This window comes from Chaetura pelagica, unplaced genomic scaffold (assembly GCF_000747805.2).
Source record: "Chaetura pelagica isolate M959 unplaced genomic scaffold, ChaPel_1.0 scaffold108, whole genome shotgun sequence".
Taxonomy (NCBI): domain Eukaryota; kingdom Metazoa; phylum Chordata; class Aves; order Apodiformes; family Apodidae; genus Chaetura; species Chaetura pelagica.
The window spans coordinates 2,935,532-2,948,479 of NW_009970718.1; the positions used below are offsets into that span (position 1 = coordinate 2,935,532).

The window sequence follows — 12,948 nt, forward strand, 5'->3', positions numbered from 1 at the left end:
AATTAGCCAATAAAATTTTGAATGTGTCAAATTTTTAAACTCTTGAATTTAAGAATATTTGCATAATATCTATCAACCTCATATATATTAAGAATTGACACCAATATTCTTTGTAAACAAGGCAGAGTCCCCCAGACGGATGGACTGGATGTTAATCTCACTCCATTTCCTTTGGCCTTTGATACTAAGGCAGGAAAAAAAAAGAAAAGTAAAAAAAAAAGAGAGAACATGATTCAGTTCTAACTAAAGAAAATTCCCTTAGAAACTCACACAAAGCTAAGAGGGTTGAAGATGTAAGCTAAATTTTAAAAAGATCACTGTCAGAGTCTCTCCATGACCTCCAGATCAAACAAATTCTAGTTACAGAAAAAAGGGTGTATTTCCTAGCCATCCTCCTCGTAAAACTTCAGAGCCTCTTTCTGGTTTGGGTATTATATGCAAATTCTGGACTGAATTAAAGTTTCAAAGATTCAAAGAATTAAAGTTTCTGAATATGCATAATATTTCTAAGAAAGCGTCCTGGAGCGGGGAGTGGTACAAGCCTTTGGAATTTGAGATTTATTGCTTCACATCCCTTGGGACAACTGCTGACACCAGCAACAAAGGAGTTTGTAGCCTTTCAGCTTTGTCATGGCCATCTCCAGCAGCCACAGGCAGACACTACCAAGTGTAACAGCCCAGAGTTGCTAAACTGCAGAAAGCACCAAACAGAATTCTGGCTTCAAATCTGTAATCTTCCTTGCAACTATTCTACTGTGCATTTACAAGATTTGTTTTATTTTAATTACTTTGTGTAAAATAAATAAAAACATGAAAGAAACATACTTACAAGATGTATTGCCAACAATCTTCTGTCCCCAAATATACAGTGATAGCTAGTGGAAGAAGTTAGAATGGCCCAATATGGAATACAGCATAAAAAACACTGACAACTGAAGAAAAGTCCTTCTACATGGTGGATCAAGTTCTTGACTTAGTATTAGCTGCTGAATCTATTTCTGCTGGAATCTAGAATTCAAGAGAACAGTGGAATAATCCCTGAACAAAGCTTTTATCTCAGACATGGTTTAGACCATTTAAGCAATTTTTATATCCATTTATGAACTGCCTGTGACAGAGATGGTCAATATTCAAAAAGGTCAAGGAGTTCTCCAAGATAATGCAACTGCTCAGAAATTCCTTTCCTTCTACTTATCCTTTCTATGTATTGCATTTGTGTCATACATGCCAGAAGTAAAAGAAGGCAGAATTCACTATGGCAAGTTACACTGCATTTGGGAAGTCTGGTATTTCAGTTTCTATGTAAGTTTTGACATTAAAATCTCACTAGCAGATATGAAAGTTTAAATACATTGCTGTCCAGACACATCAGTATTACTTAATACTTAAAAAAAAATATATAGTGTTTTATCTGCTAAGGCTTCTATAGGTATGTTGGGGATAAAAGGGCAACTAAGGAAAACGTAGGCCCTCTCTTAAAGGAAATGGGAGAGGTAGCTACGCAGGATGTGGAGAAGGCTGAGGTTCTCAATGACTTCTTAACATCAGTCTTTTCTGGAAAGTGTTCCAGCCCCATCGCAAAGGCCACAGCAAGTGAAAGCAGAGACTGGGAGAATGAAGCACTGTAGGAGAAGAACAGCTTTGTGACCATCTAAAGAACCTGAAAGTGCACCTGATGGGCTCCATCCAAGGGTCCCGAGGGAGTTGGCAGATGCAGTTGCTAAGCCTCTGCCCATATTTGAGAGGTCCTGGTGGTGTGGTAAGGCTCCTATCGATTGGAAAAAAGGGAACATAGCTCCTATTTTTAAAAAGGGGAAAAAGGAAGACCTGGGGAACTGCAGGCCAGTCAGTCTGACCTCTGTGCCTGGCAAAATCATGGAACAGATCCTCCTAGAAAATCTACTATGGCACATGGAAAATAAGGAGATGATCTGTGACAGCCAACATGGCTTCACTAAGGGCGTATCATACCTGACCAATTTGGTGGCCTTCTGTGACAAGACTACAGAGATGGTGTATAGTGGAAGAGCAACTGACATCATCTACCTGGATTTGTGCAAGGCATTTCCCACGGTCCCACACAACATCCTGGTCTCCAAGCTGACATAACATGGATGTGACAGATAGACCACTTGGTGGCTAAGTAATTGGCTGGATGGCCAGACCAAGAGAGTTGTGGTCACTGGTTCAGTGTCCACGAGGAGGCAAGTGATGAGTGGTGTTCCTCAGGGGTTGGTATTGGGACCAGTGCAGTTCAACATCTTTGTTGGAGAAACGGACAATGGGATTGAGTGTATCCTCAGCAAGTTTGCTGATGATACCAAGCTGTGTGGTGTGGTTGACACCTTAGAGGGAAGGGGTCCTGAGGGACCTTAACAGGCTGGAGAGGTGGGCCAATGCCATCCTCATGAAGTTCAACAAGGCAAAGTGCAAGGTCCTGCACCAGGATCAGCACAACCACAGGCACAAATACAGGCTTGGGGGAGAATGGCTGGAGAGCAGTCCTGAGGAGAAGGACTTGGGGTGGCAGTAGATGAGTAGCTCAACATGAGCCGCCAGTGTGTGCTGGAGCCCTGAGAGCAACTTCATCCTGGGCTGCATCAAAAGAAGTGTGGCCAACAGGGCCAGGGAGGTGATTCTGCCCCTCTACCCCACTCTGGTGAGACCCACCTGGAATACTGCTGTCACAGCTCTGGTGCCATCAGCACAGAAAAGACATAGAGCTGTTGGAGAAGGTCCAGAGAAGGGCCACCAAGATCATCAGAAGGCTGGAGCACCTCTGCTATGAAGACAGGCTGAGAGAGTTGGGGCTGTTCAGCCTGGAGAAGAGAAGGCTCCAGGGAGACCTTATAGCACCTTCTAGTGCTTGAAAGGAAAGCTGGGAAGGGGCTTTTCACCAGACAGGGCAGTGATAGGACAAGGGGTAATGGTTTTAAACTGAAAGAGGGCAGATTTAGGTTAGACATCAGGAAGAAATTCTTCCCCATGAGTGTAGTAAGGAACTGCAATAGGTTGCCCAGGGAGGTTGTGGAAGCTTTGTGCAGCCTGGTCTAGTGAAAGGTGTCCCTCCCTGCTCATAGCAGAGAGGTTGGAACCTGATGATCTTTAAGGTCCCTTCCAACCTTTGCAAAATCTTTGCAAAACTAAGTCATATCTAACATTTATTATACATAACAAAAGCTTACAGGTAACAACCTACTGCAGATAAAAGGCATCACGTGGGGAACAAACAGGCTGTGAACAACTTTCAATCTAAAAGGAGAAGAAACACTAAGTTCAAATGCAAGTGTATGTCGAAAGTTCTGCTTGTTTGCTCAGCTGCTGAAGTACACACACTAAGCATTAGGAAGTCACCAGTAATTATTTGGCTAATGGCTAAATAAGATACTCTGGTGTATGTTAAATAGAAACCCAAAATTCTGTTTTGCACAGTGGAAGAAAGATAACTGTGGTGAATTATTATTCCAACTTTCATTTTAAAGTCTATTTGCAATAAATTAGAACACATTATACATACACTAATAAAGTATTTAAAGTTGAAATTGGAAAATATTTTTACAAAAATATTTCCATGTTAATTCAAATAATCAAATCACATAATTTTATTAATAAAAAATAGAACTGTTGTCCTAGCACACCTCCCAGGGAAGTTAATCACAGGTTTTTGACTGATTTTGATGGAACCAGAACTGGATCCAACCTCCTTTGATTGGAATTAGTCTCATTAGAATTGAGTACAATAATAAATATTGTCAAATTCACAGCTTGGGAAATATAATGTACTCTATATTGTAGAGCTTATTATGATTCCTTCAGTATGTTAATCATCCGCTATACAATTTTGAAGATTAATTGTGATTATGGTAGGCATTTTTACACATTAATAGACAGTGACATATAGACAATAACATATTATAGTTACATACATAATTATACATGGACAACTTTCATTAGTCACTGTTTTAAAACCACAAATGTATACTTTTATACACAAATGTACACGTAATATGGATTAAAATGTTTGCTGACAGAGTGTAATATACATGTGTGCTATTTTATACTTATATATACTATTAGAAAAAAGTTATGCACTGAACCCCCTTTTTTTTACAAATATAAATACTTAGATCATACTACAGTATAAATTACAGCATATAATTTTAAATTTAAACACAGAACAAATAATAACCTTTCAAAATAGAACAACCTCCAAGGTATTGCTATTGGCTATGATATTTCCTGGTTATTTTTAAAATATTCCCTATGATTTTTTACAGAGCATGATACTGTTCCTCCTGAAATAGATTGCTGTTTCCCATTTAATTCAGTGGCCACAGGAACAATTGCTTAATAAAACTAGATAGACTATTCCGCATGCATGATTATTTCACCGTTATCAAATAAAGTAATGATATAATTTTTAAAAGGCAATGGGAAGTAGAGTGACAGAAAGAACAAGAAAGCAAAAAAGATTAGTGAATTCTATCGTACCGATTTCCAAGGTCCCCGATGCCATGAAACATCACCAGGGCAAGAATGCACATTACATTGTGCCATATTAGGTGGCTTGTCTAGAATGTCACAATTTTGATCACCCAACATTTGGCCAGTAGGAAGCTGACAAATCACCAGTCTTGTCTTTATTCCATCTCCACAAGTCTGAGTACACTGAAATACAGAATTTTAAGAGAGTCATCACATACCATTAAACCAAAAATATGTAGCAATAATAAGTACATGTTATTATTTACTATGTTATTTTCATAGTACCTGGACATTCAATTCAAGATAAGGAACATACAGTTTAATCTCATATAAAGAAAACCAATTATATCATCAAAATTTTTTCAAACTACATTTTTATACTGTATCAAGTGATTTACACCACTCGTATTTATGCTACAGTTCTGCATTTGATCAAAGAACAAAGTTTAGATTAACAGAGTGAAACTAATTTTTTTTTAAATAAAAAAATGGTGCTCAGTTCCATTCACAGTCAAGTAATTATGTTCATATTTCTAGGCTTATGGGTAAATGTTTCCCTTCAAAAGTGAAATGATCTTACTTCTCCCCAGTTCCCATAGTTCCATCGTGGGCAGGGTCCAGAATCACAGTGTCTTGACTCTGGAGGTTTTGTTGCCTTATCACAATAGCTAGCACTTCTTCCTTCCTCATCTTGACAAACTACAACTCGACGGTGAAATCCACCTGCACAAGTACTAGAGCACTACCAAAACATGTAAACACATTTATCACCATTGCAGAATTAAAAAATGTAAAATATGTTGGTTAAAAAAAATAAACTTCCTGTTTTTAATGTTAACTTTCAAAACTGAAATTCACAAGTAACTACTGCCATGTAGCAGTACTTTAAAGTTGAAATTAGAGAAAAAGTACATTTTGAATTAAATATATTCTTAATAATAATAATATTTTTTAAAATATATGTACTTTCCTTTTGACCACATCTGTACTGCTATAACATATTCTAGAAATGTTAACATAAATGTTAGGAATAAAAGAATATATATATTTAAAAATTCTTACTGCTCCCCAGGGTCCAGTTCTCCACTGATATCCTCCCACAGAGGGCTGGTTCCGCTGGTTTATATTGTCTTGTGGACGGTGTATTGGAAGGTAACCTATTTCTGGAAAATGGCTTGGATGCTCATGCATTTTTGGAATATGATGATAAACTGGTGGACATGGTGGCATGTTACATTCTTGTTCTTTGGAAGGTTGGCCTTCAGGATCACAGTAATTCTCGTTGATTTGTTGATGATTGTTGGCACAGATAACTTGTCTTGTTACTATTCCACTATCACACGTAACTGTGCACTGACCAAAAATTAACCCAACATTTGTGACAAAACATTGATAATTAATAACCAAAGACATTTCTCTTTACTTTTGACAGTAAGAAGGCTATACTTTGTTTTTTCAAGGGATGCAATTTCATCCAAACTTGCCCAGAATATGAAGTCCCAACTTCTAACCACAGACTTTGGCCAATAAACTAAATAGACACATTAAAAAAACCAAAACATTACAATTAATACTTACCGGGGACCAATTTCCAGCTTGCCACTCTCCACATGGGCTAAAACAGCTTGAAATTTCAGCTGGTCGTGGTAAATGGGCACAGAAAGATTCATCTGCTACTCCTCCATGATCATCTCTACAACTCACATAGCGAGCACGATCACCCTTCCCACAGGATGCAGAGCACTGTCAGAGAACAATCCAAGCTCATCACACTTTAGGAGACCAAAACAAAATCATGCAACACCTAAAACACTAAAATAGCTTAGTATCAGCTTGGCTTTAGAACTAAACACTGAGAACAAATTTCCACCCCACACTGATAAAGCCATGCATTTGGGAAGAAAAGTGAAATATTGATGGATAGCTTAGGCCTTAAGAATTCACATTGGCTTGCAACTGAACTGCACAGCCTTAATTCTTGTGAAGCAATTCAGCTTATCTGAACAGGCAACATCTCAACTACAACATGGAATCCTTGCAAAGGATATGCAAGGATGCAAAGGCAATTTTTTTATTTATTAACAACAGAAACATTAGAGAGTGACTTCCAGAACATTTTAGCTATTACACAGTGATGCAATATCTACATTAATTAATATAATAAAAACTGATATACACAATCCATTTGCCATTCTAGCTGATATTAGCATATAGCATTGAGCTCCTTCTGATGCCTTTATATCTGGCAAGTTCAGAGTGGATTTTGTGATGAGTTTCTGAGTAGCCTCAGCCTATGCACTCTTTAGCTCTACTGAGTTAAAATAGTTGTGAAAAGATATAATTGTGTTATATACTTTGTTACAAACCTCAAAGGATTAAGAGAAATAACATAAGAGACATATTTTTACAAATAATAATAAACTTTTCACACTGCTGTCAAGTAAAACTTTCAACACTAGAAAAATAAAAACTCGTCCATTAAACAAAGTGAGCATAGAAACTATTTTATAATACTTATTTTACAAATTATGTGAAATTAGGCCTTTAAGGACCCCACATTTTTAATATAGCTAATCACATAGAATATTTATATCATATTTTAGAATGAGAGATGTTCTCCATACTCAAAAATTGAGCAATTATTTTAAAAGAACAATTCCCTGCACAGTCTCAATCTCATTAAAGCTATTTTGCTCAGAACCCCAGCTCCTAGAGTCTTTTTTTTTTTTTCCCCAGCTGCATTTGAAGTACACAGAATTTGCTGGGAATGTCTATCTCCTCCTTAAGAAACAGGTTCTTAAAAAAATAATTAGAATCCTTTAAAATTTATCCCAATCAGATTTCATTGTGAAAAAGATATTAATGACAGATTTATGAAAAAATGTGTGAGGGCTGCTCTGAAAGATGTGATCACTATTACTTTACATACTGGGGTCCATGATCCGTATCTCCATTGAGTCATTTTTGCCACATGAACTAGAGGAAGCAATGTAGTCCATAATTTTTTATTTTCTGGACAGGAGGGTAAGTCACATTCCTGTGGGGGTGAGGAAAAAAAAAAAAAGCTTAAAAAAATATGTATTTTGGAAGAGTCAAGTGTAGAGAACACAAACCCAGTTAGGTGCTATTATTAAGCATTATGGCAAACAGTCTCTTCCCTTATCATAGTCTAAATGTTGAAGCTTCCCTCTACCCCAAATAATCAAATCCTTTGGACCCCTTCAATCACATGTCAAGTTTTCAAATCTCCAAATTACTCTTCTTTTACTTAATTCCCTAGGCCAAATTTGAACTTCAGGGAAAAAGCAGGTAGTTTCAGTATTTTTTCTCATTTTCAAACTTGTGTCCTGCAAGTTCCCTTAACGAGTCAACAAACAACAGTTGTATTTAGGTGCTTTTAACTAACAAGTACCATCAACTGAAAAGCATTTTTAAACTTACTTGGTTATCTCTAGGACGAGTAGCAGCATTACATTCCCTGTCATCATCCAAAATAACTCTGTAAGTGCCAGTAACACATTTGACTGCACGCATCTGGTATCCACGTCCACACGTTACAGAACACTGTTAAAGTCAGTAATTACACACACCTGAAATAGCACTATTTATAATCAAATTGAATTTTTAATTACATTTTCTATTTTGAAACTCTGTACAATGAATAGGAATGACTACTGGGCTGGTGTTAACTTTCTTCATGACAGACCATATAGTGCTTAAACAGTATTCATAACACACCAATATTTTGGCTACTGCTGAACACTGGTTGCGCAGCATAAAGGCTGTCTCTTTTCCCCCCTTCTACCTACCCACTGCAGTGAGGCAGACTGGGAGGGAACACAGCCAGGATAGCTGGCCTGATCAAAGGGACAATCCATACTATATAATGTCATGCTCAGGGAGAGTAAGGGGTGCCTTCCAAGGTAATCACTCACTGCAACTGTTAAACGTCTTTTACCTCACTGTAGTTTAACAAGAGCATATTTAAAGAAGGCACCTAAAATTTAGATGACTGAAAATTATTATGACATAAAACTATCCTCTAAATGTTGTGGTTGAAACACAAATACTAGTAAAAACCCCAGTTGTGAATAGCTGCTACCAGAGGGTTTAGTGGAAAAACTGTAATGGAAAGCTCTGCTCCAGTGACAAGGACTGGTAAATTGCTTGTACAAGCTACTCCAGCAAGGCTATTCATAATGATTTTTTATTCAGAAGAATGATACTGTGGGAATGATTATTTAATGGAAAGTCAGCATCTTGTGATCAAAAGATTACTCAAAAGGAATTTGACACATTGTTAGACAACAGTGTGGTTATCTTTAGCATGAAAAAACATTAAATGAGAGAAGTTCACTACAAAAGAAATGTTAATGTTAAAAATACACTTCATTTCTAAGGGTATGTTTATTTAGTGCTTTACTAACAGGTTATATGTAAAAAAAAAAAATCAGCTACAATTCAGTTTTGAGTTCTCACTAACATCCATGAAACACTGAATGATCCAACACTTCTGTTGGTTTGAATAACCTGATCTTATGAAAGCTCCATGAAATGGAGTACTTTATTATTTTTAATTAATTCTCATTTATTTAGTTTAAAAAGTTTCCTTTTCAAATTAATTAACTTTTTTCCAGAATTTTGAAGCCACTCTGGTATACATTAGATTAGCAAGATTACACACAGGGACATATTTTTCAAGAGCACTGTCATATAAAGAGATAGCCCATCCTTTATCACTGAAGGGTGAAACTAAACATAACAACAAAATACTAAGTCTTTTTGTCTCCTGTTATTAGCACATACACTTCTATGAACTGAATTAAAGCTAACATTTAAATATGCCCACACACCTACACATATTCGGTCCTTTACTTGTCTCATTCATCTGAAGGGTTTGCTATCTACATTTTCATTCTTGCAGAGATGTAATACACTCATGTATAAAAGCATCTTTGATATTAAGACTCAGGGTCAAAGATTATTTTAAGCATTGAACTTAGATGTAGACAGTCCTAAATGACAGGTTAGATAGTCAATAGGAGGAAACAAACATATGAATCAATTCAACTAAAGTAACTGCTTAAGATCCAATTAAAATGTTTAAAAGGTACTGGTTTGTGATGACTCATAGGCAGAACTAGAAAACAAGAAGCTAGGAATCCTTCTGTACTCACTGATCCCCAAGGCCCTACTTGCCAAGATGCACATTCATGAAGTTCACATGTTGTTATTGCTTCTGGTCTACCACTTGGATTACAGAAATCGTCTCGCAGTTGTTCATCATTAAGTTGGCACCATACTTGACGATGCTTCATTCCTTTGCCACATGTCACAGGACACTGTAAAATTACTAGTCATCAGGTTTGTAAAGCCAAGAATCTGCATTAATGGTTTCACTTTTTTTTAGTAATGTTAGATTTTAAAGATCACATAAATAACAAAAAGATTCCATTAATGTAATTAGTGCAACAAAACTAGCTATTTTATGAACTCTCTATTTCCTGTAAACACCAACCCAAATGCTAATACAAATAAATGACTGTTAAGTTTCTAAAGTTACAAAAGTATGAGAACAATGTACAGATTATTTAATTCCATCAAACAATACGTGCTTAAAATATGTGTGCAGATAGATCCACTTTCACAGGAAAAATGTTTAAATTATCGATGATTCTTTTATACTCTCTTAATCTATAAGAAACCAGACATAATTCTGTTCCTTAGTTGGCTGGATGGTTCTCGTCACTTCATAAAATAGGAAGGTATGCATATTACTGCAGATAGATTCACTTTAAGTAGCTTAATTACCCATTTTAATGTACAAAACTTCAGAGAGAAGTAACTTCTAGTTGTGTCTAGAAGCTCACATGGCATTTTTACATCTTGGATGTATACCAGCCAAATTCAAGAACCTCTGAATTTTTGTTGTCGGATGCCCCAAAATAGCCAGAACAAAAAAACCCGAACACTTTAAGCAGCTTATTTTAATATCGATGACGAGGGTCAAAGGCCTCGTAATTTTCACATGGTTGATTACCTCGCTCCACTCACTAACAGACCAGCTTGGACATAAGAATTCATTGCAACTCTGTGTTACCACTCTTGGAAGCTCCTGGCATTCTCTGTCAGGAAGATGACGACCCAAATTATTCATACAAAAAGCTTCTCTGGTTCTGACACCTCTTTCACAGCTCCTGGAACACTGCAGTGTGTGGAAGATATTATAAAAAGGAAAAATATGATAAAACCAAGTTAAAATACATTATCTGTCTTAGAGGTGAAAGACATTAATGATTGTGTTAGACAAATGAATCCTACATTTCACTCAGACTGCTAGTATGTTCACATAAGATAAACTGGGCATTTTGTTTAGCAGTTTGAAGATAAAACTCTTTAATGAAGATTAAAGCAGAAATTGTACTTTTTCTTTCTCTCCAAAATACTCTCAGAACTAAATTATTAAGACTGCAAATACAATACAGACTTCTAACCACCAGATCTTCTCTGTTCACCTCCAAAACCAAGCTGCAAACAATTTAGCTACAGTTTCTTACAAAAATGTGAGGAAGTTGCTGAAATAGAAAGATTTATACTAGCTCCTCCTACAATTTTGCATTTGTCAAGCATTATTTTCTTTTGGTTATGTTGAAATAAAAATTTTACACTACGGCTAACCAGGACTATATGGTACAATTATAAGGCTTTGAATTAGTACCTCTGACCATTCTGTGTAGTGCCAACTTGTTAACATACAGTCACCATGGCAGGGCTCTCTGGTTGGTGGTTTCTGCTGATCAACACAGTACTGATCATCCACTGGAGCACTGAGTCCTTTTGAAACCGAGTACTTCATGCAGCGGATCTCTATGGACCGATACCCTGGGCCACACTTGGATGTGCAGTCACTTTTTCCAACATTGTGCCACCTACAAGGATAAACTGTTATGGAAAGCTAACTGTGTTTTAAAAAATAAGACCATGGTAAACAAAGCACTCAGTGAGTGCATCAGGAATTGTCATGTAAATGTAAATAAGCATTTCAGGGAACAGATAAAACCGTAAGATCTATCTCATGACTGGAATTTTCAAAGGAATATAAAAGAATTTGACTTGTAGGAAGGAAAGATGGGAGGGATAAGGGAAGTTGAGATGGGTGAAGGGACAGAGGGTACAGCAATCTGAATTACTTTGTTTCAATCTCTATAAACAAAAATAGGTAAGACCACAATAGCTCCATCAGTGATGAAACTTTTCTTACCTTAATTCACAGTCTGTGTTACATGCCTCAGAGACTTCCGGTACAGTGGGTGTAAGTTCACATCTTTGATCAGACACTACCATGTGATCACTTTTACGTATGCATGTCATTCTTCTTCTTCGAATACCTTGAAAAGGAACCAAAAAAAAAGCAAATAAAAGGCTAAAATAGGAGAGCCTTTTTACATTAATGGATTTCATTAACCATTGAGGTGTTTAACTGAGATACCATACTAACACTAGTTGTTCTATGCAGCACATTCTGTACAAATACGCTGCTTTGTGCAGCTGATTACGTTCCAGGTACAGAGCAACCTTGTCCTAGTCACCTCTGCCATCTCCCAGCTGTACTACAGTGGTCTCATGAGGATATCAACTTTCATAAAATTGCAAAACTGCAACAGTCTGTTGACTCATCAGACTAAGTGTTCCAAATGCATCACATCTGTCCCTTGCTAATTATCAAATTTTCAAGACACCACATTAACTTAGAGGTTGTGATCCTTTTTTTTATAGAAGCAGAAAATTTGATCACAGGATACTGAAAAGAACTGGAGCGCTTGGAGAAGTACTACAGATTGTCTGTTTCTCTAGCACATGAGCATGTCTACAGTCTGACTGAAAACCAGAAGAAATTCACCATCACAGGTCTACAAGCATTTCAAGCACCTGCTAAAAGGAGTATCTGTCAAAAAATCTGTGTAGATACAGTTTATATAGACCCTATAAGGAAAAAAGACAAAAAAGTATATATGAAAGATACTTGACAAATCATTGACTATCTGGCAATAGGACAACGGAAGCCTAATACACATTAGTGGATATACAATACTACTTTCTAAGGATTATTAGACTTGCTTCAACTTTTTTTTTTTAATAAACCATTCCCATGACTAAAGAAGAAACACACAAATGTAGTTTTGAATATAGAATTGCATTGCACAAATACTGAAAATAGCAAAATGAAATTAGAAGCCATTCTGTCCTCAGAGGCTCTGTGCAACTAAAGTTTACAGATTACTAAATTCTTCCTTAAGATTAGTCCCTTCCTCGGTGCCATCAGATCTTTGGTTCTGGTGACAAAAGAATTCACAGTACCTTGGCACATCCTGCTGCAGTCTTGCCAGGGTCCATAAGGATCCCACGTAAACAGATCACTTCCATCTTCTATTGGGACATTGAATGAATAACGTACATCAGGGT

At 36.8% G+C, this 12,948-nt stretch overlaps 1 protein-coding gene across 1 annotated transcript in view; it reads right to left on the reverse strand.

The window, feature by feature from the left end:
- ADAMTS20 (ADAM metallopeptidase with thrombospondin type 1 motif, 20) overlaps positions 1-12,948 on the reverse strand; it is an 88,932-nt gene that overhangs the window by 26,559 nt on the left and 49,425 nt on the right. Inside the window, exons 18-28 of the mRNA XM_010006297.1 lie at positions 12,844-12,948; positions 11,747-11,873; positions 11,204-11,414; positions 10,526-10,690; positions 9,663-9,827; positions 7,927-8,049; positions 7,415-7,522; positions 6,064-6,228; positions 5,548-5,838; positions 5,066-5,227; positions 4,492-4,668 (exon numbers count right to left, since the gene is read on the reverse strand). The exon at positions 12,844-12,948 is cut by the window's right edge and continues 1 nt beyond it. Of these exons, the coding sequence (XP_010004599.1) occupies positions 4,492-4,668; positions 5,066-5,227; positions 5,548-5,838; positions 6,064-6,228; positions 7,415-7,522; positions 7,927-8,049; positions 9,663-9,827; positions 10,526-10,690; positions 11,204-11,414; positions 11,747-11,873; positions 12,844-12,948 (1,799 nt within the window). The remainder of the gene's footprint in view (positions 1-4,491; positions 4,669-5,065; positions 5,228-5,547; positions 5,839-6,063; positions 6,229-7,414; positions 7,523-7,926; positions 8,050-9,662; positions 9,828-10,525; positions 10,691-11,203; positions 11,415-11,746; positions 11,874-12,843) is intronic.